This window comes from Anomaloglossus baeobatrachus, chromosome 3, assembly GCF_048569485.1.
Source record: "Anomaloglossus baeobatrachus isolate aAnoBae1 chromosome 3, aAnoBae1.hap1, whole genome shotgun sequence".
Taxonomy (NCBI): Eukaryota; Metazoa; Chordata; class Amphibia; order Anura; family Aromobatidae; genus Anomaloglossus; species Anomaloglossus baeobatrachus.
In genome coordinates, this window is record NC_134355.1 from 248,961,723 (window position 1) to 248,981,778 (window position 20,056).

The window sequence follows — 20,056 nt, forward strand, 5'->3', positions numbered from 1 at the left end:
TAGATCTTGGCGGACGTTGGTTTCCTGGCCTGTCTCATAGTGGCAATGACCTCTTGAGATAACCCTGAAGACGCTAGGATCCAGGACTCAATGGCCACACAGTCAGGTTGAGGGCCGCAGAATTCAGATGGAAAAACGGCCCTTGAGACAGCAAGTCTGGTCGGTCTGGTAGTGCCCACGGTTGGCCCACCGTGAGATGCCACAGATCCGGGTACCACGACCTTCTCGGCCAATCTGGAGCGACGAGGATGGCGCGACGGCAGTCGGACCTGATCTTGCGTAACACTCTGGGCAGCAGTGCCAGAGGAGGAAACACATAAGGCAGTTGAAACTGCGACCAATCCTGAACTAATGCGTCCGCCGCCAGAGCTCTGTGATCTTGAGACCGTGCCATGAATGCCGGGACCTTGTTGTTATGCCGTGACGCCATTAGGTCGACGTCCGGCATCCCCCAGCGGCAACAGATCTCTTGAAACACGTCCGGGTGAAGGGACCATTCCCCTGCGTCCATGCCCTGGCGACTGAGAAAGTCTGCTTCCCAGTTTTCTACGCCCGGGATGTGAACTGCGGATATGGTGGATGCTGTGGCTTCCACCCACAGCAGAATCCGCCGGACTTCCTGGAAGGCTTGCCGACTGCGTGTTCCGCCTTGGTGGTTGATGTATGCCACCGCGGTGGAGTTGTCCGACTGAATTCGGATCTGCTTGCCTTCCAGCCACGGCTGGAACGCCTTCAGGGCAAGATACACTGCCCTTATCTCCAGAACATTGATCTGTAGGGAGGACTCCGGCTGAGTCCAGGTACCCTGAGCTCTGTGGTGGAGAAAGACCGCTCCCCACCCTGACAGACTCGCGTCCGTCGTGACCACCGCCCAGGATGGGGGTAGGAAGGATTTCCCCTTCGACAATGAAGTGGGAAGAAGCCACCACCGAAGGGAGGCTTTGGCTGCCTGAGAAAGGGAGACGTTCCTGTCGAGGGACGTCGACTTCCTGTCCCATTTGCGGAGAATGTCCCACTGAAGTGGACGCAGATGAAACTGCGCAAAAGGAACTGCCTCCATTGCTGCCACCATCTTCCCTAGGAAGTGCATGAGGCGCCTCAAGGGGTGTGACTGGCCTTGAAGGAGAGATTGCACCCCTGTCTGTAGTGAACGCTGTTTGTTCAGCGGAAGCTTCACTATCGCTGAGAGAGTATGAAACTCCATGCCAAGATATGTCAGTGATTGGGCCGGTGTCAGATTTGACTTTGGGAAATTGATGATCCACCCGAATCTCTGGAGAGTCTCCAGAGCAATGTCCAGGCTGTGTTGGCATGCCACTCGAGAGGGTGCCTTGACAAGCAGATCGTCTAAGTAAGGGATCACCGAGTGTCCCTGAGAGTGTAGGACTGCTACCACTGTTGCCATGACCTTGGTGAAAACCCGTGGGGCTGTCGCCAGGCCGAAAGGCAGTGCCGCGAACTGAAGGTGTTCGTCCCCTATGGCGAAACGCAGGAAGCGCTGATGCTCTGGTGCAATCGGTACGTGGAGATAAGCATCTTTGATGTCGATTGATGCTAGGAAATCTCCTTGGGACATTGAGGCGATGACGGAGCGGAGCGATTCCATCCGGAACCGCCTGGTTTTTACGTGTTTGTTGAGCAGTTTTAGGTCCAGAACAGGACGGAAAGATCCGTCCTTTTTTGGCACCACAAACAAGTTGGAGTAAAAACCGTGACCCTGTTGCTGAAGAGGAACAGGGATCACCACTCCTTCTGCCTTCAGAGTGCTCACCGCCTGAAGAAGAGCATCGGCTCGCTCGGGGGGCGGAGATGTTCTGAAGAAACGAGTCGGAGGACGAGAGCTGAACTCTATCCTGTAACCGTGAGACAGAATGTCTCTCACCCAACGGTCTTGTACCTGTGGCAGCCAGGCGTCGCAAAAGCGGGAGAGCCTGCCACCGACCGAGGATGCGGTTTGAAGAGGCCGAAAGTCATGAGGAGGCCGCTTTGGGAGCGGTTCCTCCGGCGGTCTTTTTAGGACGTGACTTAGACCGCCATGAATCGGAGTCCCTCTGACCCTTCTGTGGCCTGTTGGACGAGGAGAATTGAGACCTGCCCGCGGGCCGAAAGGACCGAAACCTCGATTGTACCTTCCGTTGTTGAGGTCTGTTTGGTTTGGACTGGGGTAAGGATGAGTCCTTTCCCTTGGATTGTTTAATGATTTCATCCAATCGCTCACCAAACAGGCGGTCGCCAGAAAGTGGCAAACCGGTTAAGAACTTTTTGGAAGCAGAGTCTGCCTTCCATTCACGTAGCCACAAGGCCCTGCGGACTGCCACCGAATTGGCGGATGCTACCGCCGTACGGCTCGCAGAGTCCAGGACAGCATTAATGGCGTAGGACGCAAATGCCGACGCCTGAGAGGTTAAGGACACCACTTGCGGAGCAGAGACACGTGTGACTGCATTAATCTGCGAGTGACAAGCTGAGATAGCTTGGAGTGCCCATACGGCTGCGAATGCCGGAGCAAAGGAAGCGCCGATAGCTTCATAGATGGATTTCAGCCAGAGTTCCATCTGTCTGTCAGTGGCATCTTTGAGTGAAGCCCCATCTTCCACTGCAACTATGGATCTGGCCGCCAGTCTGGAGACTGGAGGATCCACCTTGGGACACTGAGCCCAACCCTTGACAACTTCAGGGGGGAAGGGATAACGTGTGTCCTTAAGGCGCTTAGAAAAGCGCTTATCTGGACAAGCTCGGTGTTTCTGGACTGCCTCTCTGAAGTCGGAGTGATCCAGAAACGTACTCATTGTACGCTTGGGAAACCTAAAACGGAATTTCTCCTGCTGAGAAGCTGACTCCTCAATTGGAGGAGCTGGGGGAGAAAGATCCAACACCTGATTGATGGACGCTATAAGGTCATTCACTATGGCGTCTCCCTCAGGTGTATCTAGGTTGAGAGCGACTTCAGGATCAGAATCCTGATCTGCCACCTCCGCTTCATCCTCTAGAGAGTCCTCCTGCTGAGACCCTGAGCAGTGTGATGAGGTCGAGGGAAGCTCCCAGCGAGCCCGCTTAGGCGGTCTGGGACTGCGGTCCGTGTCGGAGACCTCACCTTGGGACCTATGAGTCACCCCAGGAGCACTTTGCTGCTCCAACCGAGGGGGGCCTGGGGTCAATGATTCCACAGTGCCCGGGGCCTGTGTTACCGGCCTGGACTGCAAAGCTTCTAGTATCCTAGCAGACCATTTATCCATAGACTCAGAAAGTTTGTCAGCGAATACTGCAAACTCCGTCCCTGTCACCTGGACAGTGGTAGCAGGTGGTTCCACCTGGGCCACCAGTGGCAGAGGCTCCGGCTGAGTAAGTGCCGCAGGGGCCGAGCATTGTACACAATGAGGGTAGGTGGAACCTGCCGGTAGCATAGCCGCACATGAGGTACAGGTTGCAAAGTAAGCCTGTGCTTTGGCACCCTTGCTTTTTGCGGACGACATGCTGTTGTCTCCTCAGAGTACAATCCGGGAGGGTATATAGCCAAAAATCAACAGTGCGACCGTACAGAGTATATGTATAGCCTATAAGCATATATATATATATATATAAACTTCGGCACCCAGGGGGGCCAGCACCTAGTAACAGGTGCGGCTTACCGACCGCCCAAAGCGGTTGTGTGACCACCAGATTCCCTGCCTGGGCCTCCCAGAGCCGTGTTGTCTCTCCTCTCCAGCTTCTGAAGTGCTGACAGGAATGGCTGTCAGCGTTCTGTGAGGAGGAGGGGGCCGTAGGCGTGCCCTAAAAAGTGCGGGAATCTGGTGCCCCACTGTGCTCAGTGAGGGGGGAGGAGGATACAAAGTATGCTCCAGCCCTCAGCGCTGACGTCCAGTGCAGCGTCCCTCCCTTCCCCTGACTGGCAGGCCGGGGGGCGGGAGTATGTGGTACTAGGCCGCAGAAGCCGGGGACTAAAGTTATAAGCGCGGCCGGCAAACAAGCGCGGCAGTCCCGGCGCACCAACACACCCAGCAGTGCTGCAGCGTGTATAACACAGGCGCTCTATGCGCCGTCCCCAAGGGGACACAGAGTACCTCACAGTAGCAGGGCCTTGTCCCTGACGATACCCGGCTCCTGTCCAGCAGATTCCCCAGGGGCTGCGGAGGGAGCACGGTCCCAGTGTCTGGAGACCGATTAGGATCCCACTTCACCCAGAGCCCTTAAGGGATGGGGAAGGAAAACAGCATGTGGCTCCTGCCTATGTACCCGCAATGGGTACCTCAACCTTAACAACACCGCCGACCAGAGTGGGGTGAGAAGGGAGCATGCTGGGAGCCCTGTTATGGGCCCTCTTTTCTTCCATCCGATATAGTCAGCAGCTGCTGCTGACTAAATTGTGGAGCTATGCGTGCATGTGTGCCTCCTTCGCACAAAGCATAAAAACTGAGGAGCCCGTGATGCACGGGGGGGTGTATAGGCAGAAGGAGAGGGGCTTTACACTTTTAAGTGTAATACTTTGTGTGGCCTCCGGAGGCAGAAGCTATACACCCAATTGTCAATTGTCTGGGTCTCCCAATGGAGCGACAAAGAAAAAGTGCGTCTTATGGTCCGAAAAATACGGTAATAATTACTATCCTTGAAGGTGATCATGGTTAACAGAAAAAGATAATTTCAAGCACCCTCTTTTAAAGATAACCTGTGAGGTACCCTGTGCCCTCCTACTCAGCAGCATTCTGAATGACTAAATTCCCTGCCTAACCAGCTCTGAATGATGTTATTCACTAAAACCAATGATTTAAAAAAGGATAGCCTCTGCTTTTTCTATGCTAATTAGAACAATGGGGCATTAGTTTACACAGACTAATCAGCTTTCTTTCCATGTTATCATGCACCTGTTGGTTTGATAATATGATTTCCAAGAGCTTGCCAGTTTCTGGCAATCTCGCGAATACTGGCAGCATTTGTTTGTAAACTCCTACAGCCTGCTCTGGTTTTCCATTAGGTTTATGACATTATGTGATTAAAAACAGACAAGCTGAATCCGTCTAAGTACTATGTAGAAACAAGAACTCTTTCTCCTTTTGAACTACAGTTCTACATCAGTGCAAAATCACTGGTATGGGAATGAGCGGATCAGCTGGGTCAGAAGATGAGTGATACTCTTATACCTGGAACTTCAAAGGATTCAACTGGTCTGTTTTTAATCACGTGAGCATAGACCTAATGTAAAAGAGAAGAATTAACTGGGTAGAAGGGCAAAATGAGCAATTTTAAGAACCAAGTGCCATATAAATATGATGACTGCAATATATTAAGAGGATAAATTTATTGAGAGTGCTGATTTACAGTTTCTCCTGAGCTAATGACAAGATCTCAGTAATGATGGAAGCAGGTCTTTGTAATGACAGGGCTGAAATTTAGTGGAAGTGTGGTTTTTGTGATTACGTTAATTCATAACAAGGAATGACGTTGCGTTTTATTGTTTTGGTTTTTTTTTTTACTTTTTTTTTTATAAACTTTTATTGAATTGTCACTTATTTTCAATTTTCTTTGAGAATTTATTTATATATCTCAAGGTGATGCTTTTTCATGTTATTTTGAGGTGCTATCCATTACTGGGGATTGATATCCTAAGGACATTATTAATTATTTAGACTGTATAAATTGGTTCTATATCAGACTGCAATGCTCAAAATGGGCGTCATCCGACCAGAGTATGACAGCTGTATAGAACTATATGAAGCCATCACGCTCAGGTCAGGAGAGCTGCAGCCAGTCCGAGCATTGTGGTCTGATATTGGACCAATTCAAGCGGTTGAGCAAATGCACCCTTTCAAAAAGAACCCTATATTGCTTCATGAGCCAAAGCGAAGCATTGCTAAAAAAAGGAGGCCACAGCTTTGGTAGACTTAGGTTGTCCATTATCCAAATGGCTGCCAAGTAAGTCTACATTTCCCATGTAGGAAATATCCCCATGTTAACAGTTTTACCCAGGAATTCAACTGTTGTGAAACAATCCCTTGTCACTATGCATTTTTTTTACCATATTGTTTGTCTATTATTCTGAATCGTACAATAAGTTACCTGTTCTGTCACCTTCTCTTGTCCATGTTCAGTTGTCACATTCACAGTTACAGTCTCCTAAAAAAAAAACAAAAAACCCATCAGTGTTAAGTTGGGTTTCAGCACTTAGGTTTTGGAAAGAGTAGACTTCTCTCACAGATGATAAATTGGTCTGATTTGGGTGTTTACACACAGATGTCTCCTCCGCTAACACTTCACAGCAGGTGAAAGCCCACAAATCGCTCTCTCCTCCTTCTGACATTGCTATCTCTTCTGCCATCTACTGTGCAGGAGAGAGCCCACAAATCACTCTCTCCTCCTTCTGACATTGCCATCTCTTCTGCCATCTACTGTGCAGGAGAGAGCCCACAAATCACTCTCTCCTCCTTCTGACATTGCCGTCTCCTCTGCTATCTACTGTGCAGGAGAGAGCCCACAAATCACTCTCTGCTCCTTCTGACATTGCCGTCTCCTCTGCTATCTACTGTGCAGGAGAGAGCCCACAAATCACTCTCTGCTCCTTCTGACATTGCCGTCTCCTCTGCCATCTACTGTGCAGGAGAGAGCCCACAAATCACTCTCTGCTCCTTCTGACATTGCCGTCTCCTCTGCTATCTACTGTGCAGGAGAGAGCCCACAAATCACTCTCTGCTCCTTCTGACATTGCCGTCTCCTCTGCCATCTACTGTGCAGGAGAGAGCCCACAAATCACTCTCTCCTCCTTCTGACATTGCCGTCTCCTCTGCTATCTACTGTGCAGGAGAGAGCCCACAAATCACTCTCTCCTCCTTCTGACATTGCCGTCTCCTCTGCTATCTACTGTGCAGGAGAGAGCCCACAAATCACTCTCTCCTCCTTCTGACATTGCAGTCTCCTCTGCTATCTACTGTGCAGGAGAGAGCCCACAAATCACTCTCTGCTCCTTCTGACATTGCCGTCTCTTCTGCCATCTACTGTGCAGGAGAGAGCCCACAAATCACTCTCTCCTCCTTCTGACATTGCAGTCTCCTCTGCTATCTACTGTGCAGGAGAGAGCCCACAAATCACTCTCTCCTCCTTCTGACATTGCAGTCTCCTCTGCCATCTACTGTGCAGGAGAGAGCCCACAAATCACTCTCTGCTCCTTCTGACATTGCAGTCTCCTCTGCTATCTACTGTGCAGGAGAGAGCCCACAAATCACTCTCTCCTCCTTCTGACATTGCCGTCTCTTCTGCCATCTACTGTGCAGGAGAGAGCCCACAAATCACTCTCTCCTCCTTCTGACATTGCCGTCTCCTCTGCTATCTACTGTGCAGGAGAGAGCCCACAAATCACTCTCTCCTCCTTCTGACATTGCAGTCTCCTCTGCTATCTACTGTGCAGGAGAGAGCCCACAAATCACTCTCTGCTCCTTCTGACATTGCCGTCTCCTCTGCCATCTACTGTGCAGGAGAGAGCCCACAAATCACTCTCTCCTCCTTCTGACATTGCAGTCTCCTCTGCCATCTACTGTGCAGGAGAGAGCCCACAAATCACTCTCTCCTCCTTCTGACATTGCAGTCTCCTCTGCTATCTACTGTGCAGGAGAGAGCCCACAAATCACTCTCTCCTCCTTCTGACATTGCAGTCTCCTCTGCTATCTACTGTGCAGGACAGTCCACAAATCACTCTCTCCTCCTTCTGACATTGCCGTCTCCTCTGCCATCTACTGTGCAGGAGAGAGCCCACAAATCACTCTCTCCTCCTTCTGACATTGCCGTCTCCTCTGCTATCTACTGTGCAGGAGAGAGCCCACAAATCACTCTCTCCTCCTTCTGACATTGCAGTCTCCTCTGCTATCTACTGTGCAGGAGAGAGCCCACAAATCACTCTCTCCTCCTTCTGACATTGCCGTCTCCTCTGCTATCTACTGTGCAGGACAGTCCACAAATCACTCTCTCCTCCTTCTGACATTGCCGTCTCCTCTGCCATCTACTGTGCAGGAGAGAGCCCACAAATCACTCTCTGCTCCTTCTGACATTGCCGTCTCCTCTGCCATCTACTGTGCAGGAGAGAGCCCACAAATCACTCTCTCCTCCTTCTGACATTGCCGTCTCCTCTGCTATCTACTGTGCAGGAGAGAGCCCACAAATCACTCTCTCCTCCTTCTGACATTGCCGTCTCTTCTGCTATCTACTGTGCAGGACAGTCCACAAATCACTCTCTCCTCCTTCTGACATTGCAGTCTCTTCTGCTATGTACTATGCAGGACAGTCCACAAATCGCTCTCTCCTTGTTTCTGATACTGTAGACTCCTCTTCCATCACAATTGTGCAGGAGAGAACCTACAAATCACCCTCTCCTCCTAACATTGCTATCTCCTCTGCTATCACTTCAGAGCAGGAGAAAGCCCACAAATCACTCTCTCCTCGCTTCTAACAATGTTGTCTTCTCTGTCATCACTACTGTGCAGGAGAGAACCCACCTGGTGTGTAGCACTATAGACAAAGCACACCTTCGTATCCCGCACGGGATTGAGCAGGAGTATAGGTCAAGCACACCTCTGTGGCCTCCACCGGGTGAGTAGGAATATAGACAAAGCACACCTCTGTGGCCTCCACCGGGTGAGTAGGAATATAAGCAAAGCACACCTCTGTGGCCTCCACCGGGTGAGTAGGAATATAAGCAAAGCACACCTCTGTGGCTTCCACCGGGTGAGTAGGAATATAAGCAAAGCACACCTCTGTGGCCTCCACCGAGTGAGTAGGAATATAGACAAAGCACACCTCTGTGGCCTCCACTGAGTGAGTGGGAATATAAGCAAAGCACACCTCTGTGGCCCCCACCGGGAGAGAAGGAATATAGGCAAAGAAAACATTTTCGGCCTCCATCGGTTCAGTACACTAAACAGTGGCCATAAACGCAGTGTGTACTGAGCCCGATAAAGACACCAGGATTTCTTCATGTGTTGTCTGGTTCTGTAGACACAGATTGGCTTTTTTTTGTTTAAGAGGTCAGATGGTTTGCAAACCAAACTCGCCTTCTTCAGAGAACAGGTCCACATGAAAGGCTATATGCGCAGGCTGCAGTTTTTGTTGCATTTTTTTGGTGCAGTTTTGTTGTTAGAACTTTCTTACTTTTGACTTCCCAGCAAAGTCTATGAGAAGTGAGATTTGCTGTGGACATGTTGCAGTTTATTTGTCAGCAGTTTTTTTGACAAAATTTTGTGACAAAAAAGAAGCAGCATGTCCATTCCTCTTGCGTTTTTGTCAACTCTTGTCACCCGTTGAAATTAATGAGGGGATGAAAAACGCTTGACAAAACTCATGGTTATAAATTGTTTACGGTTTTGCATACGTTTTACGCACGGTTTTGCCAACAAATCCTCAGCTCACCAACTTAGTTCCAGAATGACAAAATCAATGCTGGAGCGATTTTGGGGTGTTGGTGTCTCTCTCTCCAGGTGCTACATACTTACCGATCACCAGGGCGGCTCTTTATTCTTCACAAGCAGGCCGCTCATTAGGCTCATACATATTCACTGCTTCCTCCGCGTCTGTGATTGGTTGCAGTCAGACACACCCCCACGCTGAGTGACAGCTGTTTGACCGCAACCAGTCACAGACGCTGGTGGGCGTGTCTATATACAATAAAATATTTATAAAAAAAAAAAGCCATATAGTTCCCCCAATTTTGATACCCAGCCAAGATAAAGCCCAACAGCTGGGGGCTGGTATTCTCAGACTGGAGAGGCCTATGGTTATTAGGTTCTCCCCAGCCTAAAAATATCAACCAGCAGCCGCCCGGAATTGCCGCATCCATTAGATGTGACAATCCAGGCACTTTCCCCAGCTCTTCCCGATTGCCTTGGTGCAGTGGCAATCGGGGTACTGAGGGAGTTAACGGCAGCCCACAGCAGCCACTAAGTCCTAGATTAGTCATGGCAGCGTCTATGAGACCCCGTCCCCATCATTAATCTGTAAGTGAAAGCAAATAAACACAAACACCCCAAAAACCCTTTATTTGAAATAAAAGACAAAAAAGCCACTCTTTTACCACTTTATTATCCTCAATAACACCCCTGCAGATCCGACGTAATCCACACAAAGTCCCACAACACTTCCAGTACTGCTACATCTGACGCTCACAGCGAGCGCCATAGAACACGGCTGCCAGCTGTGAGCACCACGCAGCAACTGGTATGAGCCGTGCGGTCAGCGGTGATGTCACTCAAGTTAACCACAGCTGGAGTCCTCCACCAGTGACAACAAATCAGGGAGTGAGTTGCAGGTGGAGGACTCACCTAAGTGACTTCACTGCTGATCGCGCGACTCACTCCAGTCACTGCCTGAACCTCAGTGTTGAGCCCATGACGTCACTATTGCAATACACACCATACTGCGGGACAGGTAGCTGTGATGTCAGGGGTTCACTCCAATTCATTCTGATCGCTGCGGATCTGTCAACACTCACAGCTGGCAGTCATGCTCTATGACGCTCGCTGTGACAGGACAGGGATGTAGCAGAGCTGAATTGCCGTGGGACCTCGTGTGGATTCCTTCGGACATGCAAGGGTGTTTGGGGGTTAAAAAAGTGGTGCAAGAGAGCGCTCTTTATTTTATTCCAAATAAATGATTTTTAGGGGGTTGTTTATTTACTTTCATTTACAGATTAGTGATGTGGGGTGTCTCATAGATGCCTTCTATCACTAATCTAGGACTTGGTGGCAGCTATTAACTCCTTATTAGCCCAATTGCTACCGTACCAGGGTAATCGGGAAGAGCTGGGTCCAGTTCAGGAATTGCCACATCTAATGGATCCGCCACTTCTGGGGCGGCTGCGGGCTGCTATTGTTAGGCAGGAAAGGACCAAATAACAATGGCCCTTCCCACCCTAATAATGTCAGCCCCAAGCTGTCTGCTGTACCTTGTTTAGTTTTAGAAAGATAGAGAGGGACCCCACGTCATTAAAAAAAAAAAAAATTAAAATCAAATAATTAAATTAATAAAGTCATGGGATCCCCTCCAATTTTCATAACCAGCCAAGGTACAGCAGACAGCTGAGGGTTGCAGCCTGCAGCTGGTCATGTGCTGGATATACAAAGAGGGGGAACCCCACGTCATTTACCCAGCCCCCCCCCCCAAAAAAAAAAAACAACAATCAGCTGTCTAAGCTATCTACGGAATCCCTCTATTGAGCTGTTCGGTTATTTCTTTCTTTATCTATCTATTCTAGCTATCATATAATATTTTTTTTTTACATTTCCAGGCTCTCTGTGACAAGGTGGTTGCAGCGTGCACATGTAGCTAAATACGGACAGCGGGGCTTATCACGGACTAGTCCCTGGGACACGTCTGAGGAACCTTTTTGTGGTGTACAGAAAACTGATGACACATCGGAGGTGACATGCACAGCTGGAGCGCGAGCAGATACCTGGGCCACAGGGGGACGCTCTATAGGAAGGATTGGACGGAGGATCCGCACATCCTGCATAGAAGCGCCGCCAGCCACAGACGTCCGTCACCTGCCACTGCATCCTGTGCAGGAACATGATCGGGAAGAGCTGTGATCGTCCTACCAACCTGACGACAGTGATGGCCGCATTACCTGCACACGTGTCCGGACCCCATACTCCTGGGTGCTGCCAGGCACAGCAAGGAGAAGAAGGGCAGCCACCTGCAGGTAGAGGCAGCAGGGCCCTGCAGAGTACAGCCCACACCACACCATCTTCCCCAGCATACGGGTGCTGGAGAGGCGTGGCCAGCAACGGGAAATTCCAATCACAGCACTCCGCCCTCCTCTTCCTGTCAGATCGGCAGAATCAGGAGAACATGGCCGTCATGTGACCGTGACGTATCGAAAGGTCCTTTACCAGACTAGCGGCTAAATGATCCGGGGTCGCAAATGAGCATCGCTTATTGCGCATGCGCCGCTACCGCTACCGCCTCCTCCTCTCCTGCCACGCACTAGCGGCTAAATGATCCGGGGTCGCGAATGAGCATCGCTTATTGCGCATGCGCCGCTACCATGCGCAATAAGCGATGCTCATTCGCGACCCCGGATCATTTAGCCGCTAGGATTTTCCCGAACATACGGGGCTTAAGAGGCGTGGCCACGAACGAGAACGTCCAATCACAGCACTCCGCCCTCCTTTTCCTGTCAGAACTGCAGGATACGGAGAACAGGGCTGTCATGTGACTGTGACGTAAGGAAATGGCCTTTCTCGGTGTTGCACAGTAAAAGGCAGCGACGCCGGTCCTGTTACCATGGCTGTCCTCCTGGAGACGACGCTGGGGGATATAGTCATAGACCTGTACACAGAGGAAAGGCCTAGAGGTATATACATGGAAACTGAGCTGACACACACTGTCTGCCATTACTCTGCACATGTATTACAGAGGGGACCTTATAGTACATAGTCCCTGTGAGCTGGACTCCCACACACTGTCTGCCATTACCCTGCACATGTATTACAGAGGGGACCTTATAGTACATAGTCCCTGAGAGCTGGACTCCCACACACTGTCTGCCTTTACTCTGCACATGTATTACAGAGGGTACCTTATAGTACATAGTCCCTGAGAGCTGGACTCCCACACACTGTCTGCCATTACCCTGCACATCTATTACTGAGAAGGACCTTATAGTACATAGCCCCTGTGAGCTGGACTCCCACACACTGTCTGCCATTACCCTGCACATGTATTACAGAGGGGACCTTATAGTACATAGTCCCTGAGAGCTGAACTCCCACACACTGTCTGCCATTACCCTGCACATCTATTACTGAGAATGACCTTATAGTACATAGTCCCTGTGAGCTGGACCCCCACACACTGTCTGCCATTACCCTGCACATCTATTACTGAGAATGACTTTATAGTACATAGTCCCTGGGAGCTGGACGCCCACACACTGTCTGCCTTTACTCTGCACATGTATTACAGAGGGGACCTTATAGTACATAGTCCTTGAGAGCTGGACTCCCACACACTGTCTGCCATTACCCTGCACATGAATTACAGAGGGGACCTTATAGTACATAGTCCCTGGGAGCTGGGCTCCCACACACTGTCTGCCATTACTCTGCACATGTATTACACAGGGGACCTTATAGTACATAGTCCCTGGGAGCTGGACTCCCACACACTGTCTGCCATTACTCTGCACATGTATTACAGAGGGGACCTTATAGTACATAGTCCCTGGGAGCTGGACTCCCACACACTGTCTGCCATTACTCTGCACATGTATTACAGAGGGGAACTTATAGTACATAGTCCCTGAGAGCTGAACTCCCACACACTGCCATTACCCTGCACATCTATTACTGAGAAGGACCTTATTGTACATAGTCCCTGAGAGCTGGACTCCCACACACTGTCTGCCATTACCCTGCACATGTATTACAGAGGGGACCTTATAGTACATAGTCCCTGGGAGCTGGACTCCCACACACTGTCTGCCATTACTCTGCAGATGTATTACAGAGGGGACCTTATAGTACATAGTCCCTGAGAGCTGGACTCCCACACACTGTCTGCCATTACTCTGCACATCTATTACTGAGAAGGACCTTATAGTACATAGTCCCTGAGAGCTGGACTCCCATACACTGTCTGCCATTACTCTGCACATGTATTACAGAGGGGACCTTATAGTACATAGTCCCTGAGAGCTGGACTCCCACACACTGTCTGCCATTACCCTGCACATGTATTACAGAGGGGACCTTATAGTACATAGTCCCTGAGAGCTGGACTCCCACACACTGTCTGCCATTATTCTGCACATGTATTACAGAGGGGACCTTATAGTACATAGTCCCTGGAAGCTGGACTCCCATACACTGTCTGTCTGCCATTACCCTGCACATCTATTACTGAGGAGGACCTTATAGTACATAGTCCCTGAGAGCTGGACTCCCACACACTGTCTGCCATTACTCTGCACATTTATTACTGAGGAGGACCTTATTGTACATAGTCCCTGAGAGCTGGACTCCCACACACTGTCTGCCATTACCCTGCACATGTATTACAGAGGGGACCTTATAGTACATAGTCCCTGAGAGCTGGACTCCCACACACTGTCTGCCATTACCCTGCACATGTATTACAGAGGGGACTTAATAGTACATAGTCCCTGAGAGCTGGACTCCCACACACTGTCTGCCATTATTCTGCACATGTATTACAGAGGGGACCTTATAGTACATAGTCCCTGGAAGCTGGACTCCCACACACTGTCTGTCTGCCATTACTCTGCACATCTATTACTGAGAAGGACCTTATAGTACATAGTCCCTGAGAGCTGGACTCCCATACACTGTCTGCCATTACTCTGCACATGTATTACAGAGGGGACCTTATAGTACATAGTCCCTGAGAGCTGGACTCCCACACACTGTCTGCCATTACCCTGCACATGTATTACAGAGGGGACCTTATAGTACATAGTCCCTGAGAGCTGGACTCCCATACACTGTCTGTCTGCCATTACTCTGCACATCTATTACTGAGAAGGACCTTATAGTACATAGTCCCTGAGAGCTGGACTCCCACACACTGTCTGCCATTACTCTGCACATGTATTACAGAGGGGACCTTATAGTACATAGTCCCTGAGAGCTGGACTCCCACACAGTGTCTGCCATTACCCTGCACATGTATTACAGAGGGGACCTTATAGTACATAGTCCCTGTGAGCTGGACTCCCACACACTGTCTGCCATTACTCTGCAGATGTATTACAGAGGGGACCTTATAGTACATAGTCCCTGAGAGCTGGACTCCCACACACTGTCTGCCATTACTCTTCAGATGTATTACAGAGGGGACCTTCTAGTACATAGTCCCTGAAAGCTGAACTCCCACACACTGTCTGCCATTACCCTGCACATCTATTACTGAGAATGACCTTATAGTACATAGTCCCTGTGAGCTGGACCCCCACACACTGTCTGCCATTACCCTGCACATCTATTACTGAGAATGACTTTATAGTACATAGTCCCTGGGAGCTGGACGCCCACACACTGTCTGCCTTTACTCTGCACATGTATTACAGAGGGGACCTTATAGTACATAGTCCCTGAGAGCTGGACTCCCACACACTGTCTGCCATTACCCTGCACATGAATTACAGAGGGGACCTTATAGTACATAGTCCCTGGGAGCTGGGCTCCCACACACTGTCTGCCATTACTCTGCACATGTATTACACAGGGGACCTTATAGTACATAGTCCCTGGGAGCTGGACTCCCACACACTGTCTGCCATTACTCTGCACATGTATTACAGAGGGGACCTTATAGTACATAGTCCCTGGGAGCTGGACTCCCACACACTGTCTGCCATTACTCTGCACATGTATTACAGAGGGGAACTTATAGTACATAGTCCCTGAGAGCTGAACTCCCACACACTGCCATTACCCTGCACATCTATTACTGAGAAGGACCTTATTGTACATAGTCCCTGAGAGCTGGACTCCCACACACTGTCTGCCATTACCCTGCACATGTATTACAGAGGGGACCTTATAGTACATAGTCCCTGGGAGCTGGACTCCCACACACTGTCTGCCATTACTCTGCAGATGTATTACAGAGGGGACCTTATAGTACATAGTCCCTGAGAGCTGGACTCCCACACACTGTCTGCCATTACTCTGCACATCTATTACTGAGGAGGACCTTATAGTACATAGTCCCTGAGAGCTGGACTCCCACACACTGTCTGCCTTTACTCTGCACATTTATTACTGAGGAGGACCTTATTGTACATAGTCCCTGAGAGCTGGACTCCCACACACTGTCTGCCATTACCCTGCACATGTATTACAGAGGGGACCTTATAGTACATAGTCCCTGAGAGCTGGACTCCCACACACTGTCTGCCATTACCCTGCACATGTATTACAGAGGGGACTTTATAGTACATAGTCCCTGAGAGCTGGACTCCCACACACTGTCTGCCATTATTCTGCACATGTATTACAGAGGGGACCTTATAGTACATAGTCCCTGGAAGCTGGACTCCCATACACTGTCTGTCTGCCATTACTCTGCACATCTATTACTGAGAAGGACCTTATAGTACATAGTCCCTGAGAGCTGGACTCCCATACACTGTCTGCCATTACTCTGCACATGTATTACAGAGGGGACCTTATAGTACATAGTCCCTGAGAGCTGGACTCCCACACACTGTCTGCCATTACCCTGCACATGTATTACAGAGGGGACCTTATAGTACATAGTCCCTGAGAGCTGGACTCTCACACACTGTCTGCCATTACCCTGCACATGTATTACAGAGGGGACTTTATAGTACATAGTCCCTGAGAGCTGGACTCCCACACACTGTCTGCCATTATTCTGCACATGTATTACAGAGGGGACCTTATAGTACATAGTCCCTGGAAGCTGGACTCCCACACACTGTCTGTCTGCCATTACTCTGCACATCTATTACTGAGAAGGACCTTATAGTACATAGTCCCTGAGAGCTGGACTCCCATACACTGTCTGCCATTACTCTGCACATGTATTACAGAGGGGACCTTATAGTACATAGTCCCTGAGAGCTGGACTCCCACACACTGTCTGCCATTACCCTGCACATGTATTACAGAGGGGACCTTATAGTACATAGTCCCTGAGAGCTGGACTCCCATACACTGTCTGTCTGCCATTACTCTGCACATCTATTACTGAGAAGGACCTTATAGTACATAGTCCCTGAGAGCTGGACTCCCACACACTGTCTGCCATTACTCTGCACATGTATTACAGAGGGGACCTTATAGTACATAGTCCCTGAGAGCTGGACTCCCACACAGTGTCTGCCATTACCCTGCACATGTATTACAGAGGGGACCTTATAGTACATAGTCCCTGTGAGCTGGACTCCCACACACTGTCTGCCATTACTCTGCAGATGTATTACAGAGGGGACCTTATAGTACATAGTCCCTGAGAGCTGGACTCCCACACACTGTCTGCCATTACTCTTCAGATGTATTACAGAGGGGACCTTCTAGTACATAGTCCCTGAAAGCTGAACTCCCACACACTGCCATTACCCTGCACATCTATTACTGAGAAGGACCTTATTGTACATAGTCCCTGTGAGCTGGACTCCCACACACTGTCTGCCATTACCCTGCACATGTATTACAGAGGGGACCTTATAGTACATAGTCCCTGGGAGCTGGACTCCCATACACTGTCTGCCATTACCCTGCACATGTATTACAGAGGGGACCTTATAGTACATAGTCCCTGAGAGCTGGACTCCCACACACTGTCTGCCATTACTCTGCACATGTATTACAGAGGGGACCTTATAGTACATAGTCCCTGAGAGCTGGACTCCCACACAGTGTCTGCCATTACCCTGCACATGTATTACAGAGGGGACCTTATAGTACATAGTCCCTGTGAGCTGGACTCCCACACACTGTCTGCCATTACTCTGCAGATGTATTACAGAGGGGACCTTATAGTACATAGTCCCTGAGAGCTGGACTCCCACACACTGTCTGCCATTACTCTGCAGATGTATTACAGAGGGGAACTTATAGTACATAGTCCCTGGGAGCTGAACTCCCACACACTGCCATTACCCTGCACATCTATTACTAAGAAGGACCTTATTGTACATAGTCCCTGAGAGCTGGACTCCCACACACTGTCTGCCATTACCCTGCACATGTATTACAGAGGGGACCTTATAGTACATAGTCCCTGGGAGCTGGACTCCCACACACTGTCTGCCATTACTCTGCAGATGTATTACAGAGGGGACCTTATAGTACATAGTCCCTGAGAGCTGGACTCCCATACACTGTCTGCCATTACTCTGCACATCTATTACTGAGGAGGACCTTATAGTACATAGTCCCTGAGAGCTGAACTCCCACACACTGCCATTACCCTGCACATCTATTACTGAGAAGGACCTTATTGTACATAGTCCCTGAGAGCTGGACTCCCACACAGTGTCTGCCATTACCCTGCACATGTATTACAGAGGGGACCTTATAGTACATAGTCCCTGGGAGCTGGACTCCCACACACTGTCTGCCATTACTCTGCAGATGTATTACAGAGGGGACCTTTATAGTACATAGTCCCTAAGAGCTGGACTCCCATACACTGTCTGCCATTATTCTGCACATGTATTACAGAGGGGACCTTATAGTACATAGTCCCTGGGAGCTGGACTTCCACACACTGTCTGCCTTTACTCTGCACATGTATTACAGAGAGGACCTTATAGTACATAGTCCCTGAGAGCTGGACTCCCACACACTGTCTGCCATTACTCTGCACATCTATTACTGAGAAGGACCTTATAGTACATAGTCCCTGAGAGCTGGACTCCCATACACTGTCTGCCTTTACTCTGCACATGTATTACAGAGGGGACCTTATAGTACATAGTCCCTGAGAGCTGAACTCCCACACACTGTCTGCCATTACCCTGCACATCTATTACTGAGAATGACCTTATAGTACATAGTCCCTGAGAGCTGGACGCCCACACACTGTCTGCCTTTACTCTGCACATCTATTACTGAGGAGGACCTTATAGTACATAGTCCCTGAGAGCTGGACTCCCACACACTGTCTGCCATTACTCTGCACATGTATTACAGAGGGTACCTTATAGTACATAGTCCCTGTGAGCTGGACTCCCACACACTGTCTGCCATTACTCTGCAGATGTATTACAGAGGGGACCTTATAGTACATAGTCCCTGAGAGCTGGACTCCCACACAGTGTCTGCCATTACCCTGCACATGTATTACAGAGGGGACCTTATAGTACATAGTCCCTGAGAGCTGGACTCCCATACACTGCCATTACCCTGCACATCTATTACTGAGAAGGACCTTATTGTACATAGTCCCTGAGAGCTGGACTCCCACACACTGTCTGCCATTACCCTGCACATGTATTACAGAGGGGACCTTATAGTACATAGTCCCTGGGAGCTGGACTCTCACACACTGTCTGCCATTACTCGGTACATGTATTACAGAGGGGACCTTATAGTACATAGTCCCTGAGAGCTGGACTCCCACACACTGTCTGCCATTACTCGGTACATGTATTACAGAGGGGACCTTATATTACATAGTCTCTGAGAGCTGGACTCCCACACACTGTCTGCCATTACTCTGCACATGTATTACAGAGGGGACCTTATAGTACATAGTCCCTGAGAGCTGGACTCCCACACAGTGTCTGCCATTACCCTGCACATGTATTACAGAGGGGACCTTATAGTACATAGTCCCTGTGAGCTGGACTCCCACACACTGTCTGCCATTACTCTGCAGATGTATTACAGAGGGGACCTTATAGTACATAGTCCCTGAGAGCTGGACTCCCACACACTGTCTGCCATTACTCTGCAGATGTATTACAGAGGGAACCTTCTAGTACATAGTCCCTGAGAGCTGAACTCCCACACACTGCCATTACCCTGCACATCTATTACTGAGAAGGACCTTATTGTACATAGTCCCTGAGAGCTGGACTCCCACACACTGTCTGCCATTACCCTGCACATGTATTACAGAGGGGACCTTATAGTACATAGTCCCTGTGAGCTGGACCCCCACACACTGTCTGCCATTACCCTGCACATCTATTACTGAGAATGACTTTATAGTACATAGTCCCTGAGAGCTGGACGCCCACACACTGTCTGCCTTTACTCTGCACATGTATTACAGAGGGGACCTTATAGTACATAGTCCCTGAGAGCTGAACTCCCACACACTGTCTGCCATTACTCTGCACATGTATTACAGAGGGGACCTTATAGTACATAGTCCCTGAGAGCTGGACTCCCACACACTGTCTGCCATTACTCTGCACATGTATTACAGAGGGTACCTTATAGTACATAGTCCCTGTGAGCTGGACTCCCACACACTGTCTGCCATTACTCTGTAGATGTATTACAGAGGGGACCTTATAGTACATAGTCCCTGAGAGCTGAACTCCCATACACTGCCATTACCCTGCACATCTATTACTGAGAAG

General features: G+C 49.6%; 2 protein-coding genes across 4 annotated transcripts in view; one reads left to right on the forward strand and one right to left on the reverse strand.

Moving 5' to 3' along the window:
* GINM1 (glycosylated integral membrane protein 1) overlaps window positions 1-11,772 on the reverse strand; it is a 60,249-nt gene extending 48,477 nt beyond the window's left edge. Inside the window, exons 1-2 of one of the 2 annotated variants that reach the window (XM_075338232.1) lie at window positions 11,597-11,772; window positions 6,052-6,108 (exon numbers count right to left, since the gene is read on the reverse strand). In XM_075338232.1, the coding sequence (XP_075194347.1) occupies window positions 6,052-6,108; window positions 11,597-11,728 (189 nt within the window). In that variant the 5' untranslated portion in view covers window positions 11,729-11,772. The remainder of the gene's footprint in view (window positions 1-6,051; window positions 6,109-11,596) is intronic. The other variant, XM_075338231.1, reaches the window with a different exon arrangement.
* Window positions 11,773-12,155: 383 nt separating this feature from the next.
* The window catches only part of PPIL4 (peptidylprolyl isomerase like 4), a 159,921-nt gene continuing 152,020 nt past the window's right edge, over window positions 12,156-20,056 (forward strand). For both annotated transcript variants that reach the window (XM_075338233.1, XM_075338234.1), the window contains exon 1: window positions 12,156-12,325. In XM_075338233.1, the coding sequence (XP_075194348.1) occupies window positions 12,256-12,325 (70 nt within the window). In that variant the 5' untranslated portion in view covers window positions 12,156-12,255. The remainder of the gene's footprint in view (window positions 12,326-20,056) is intronic.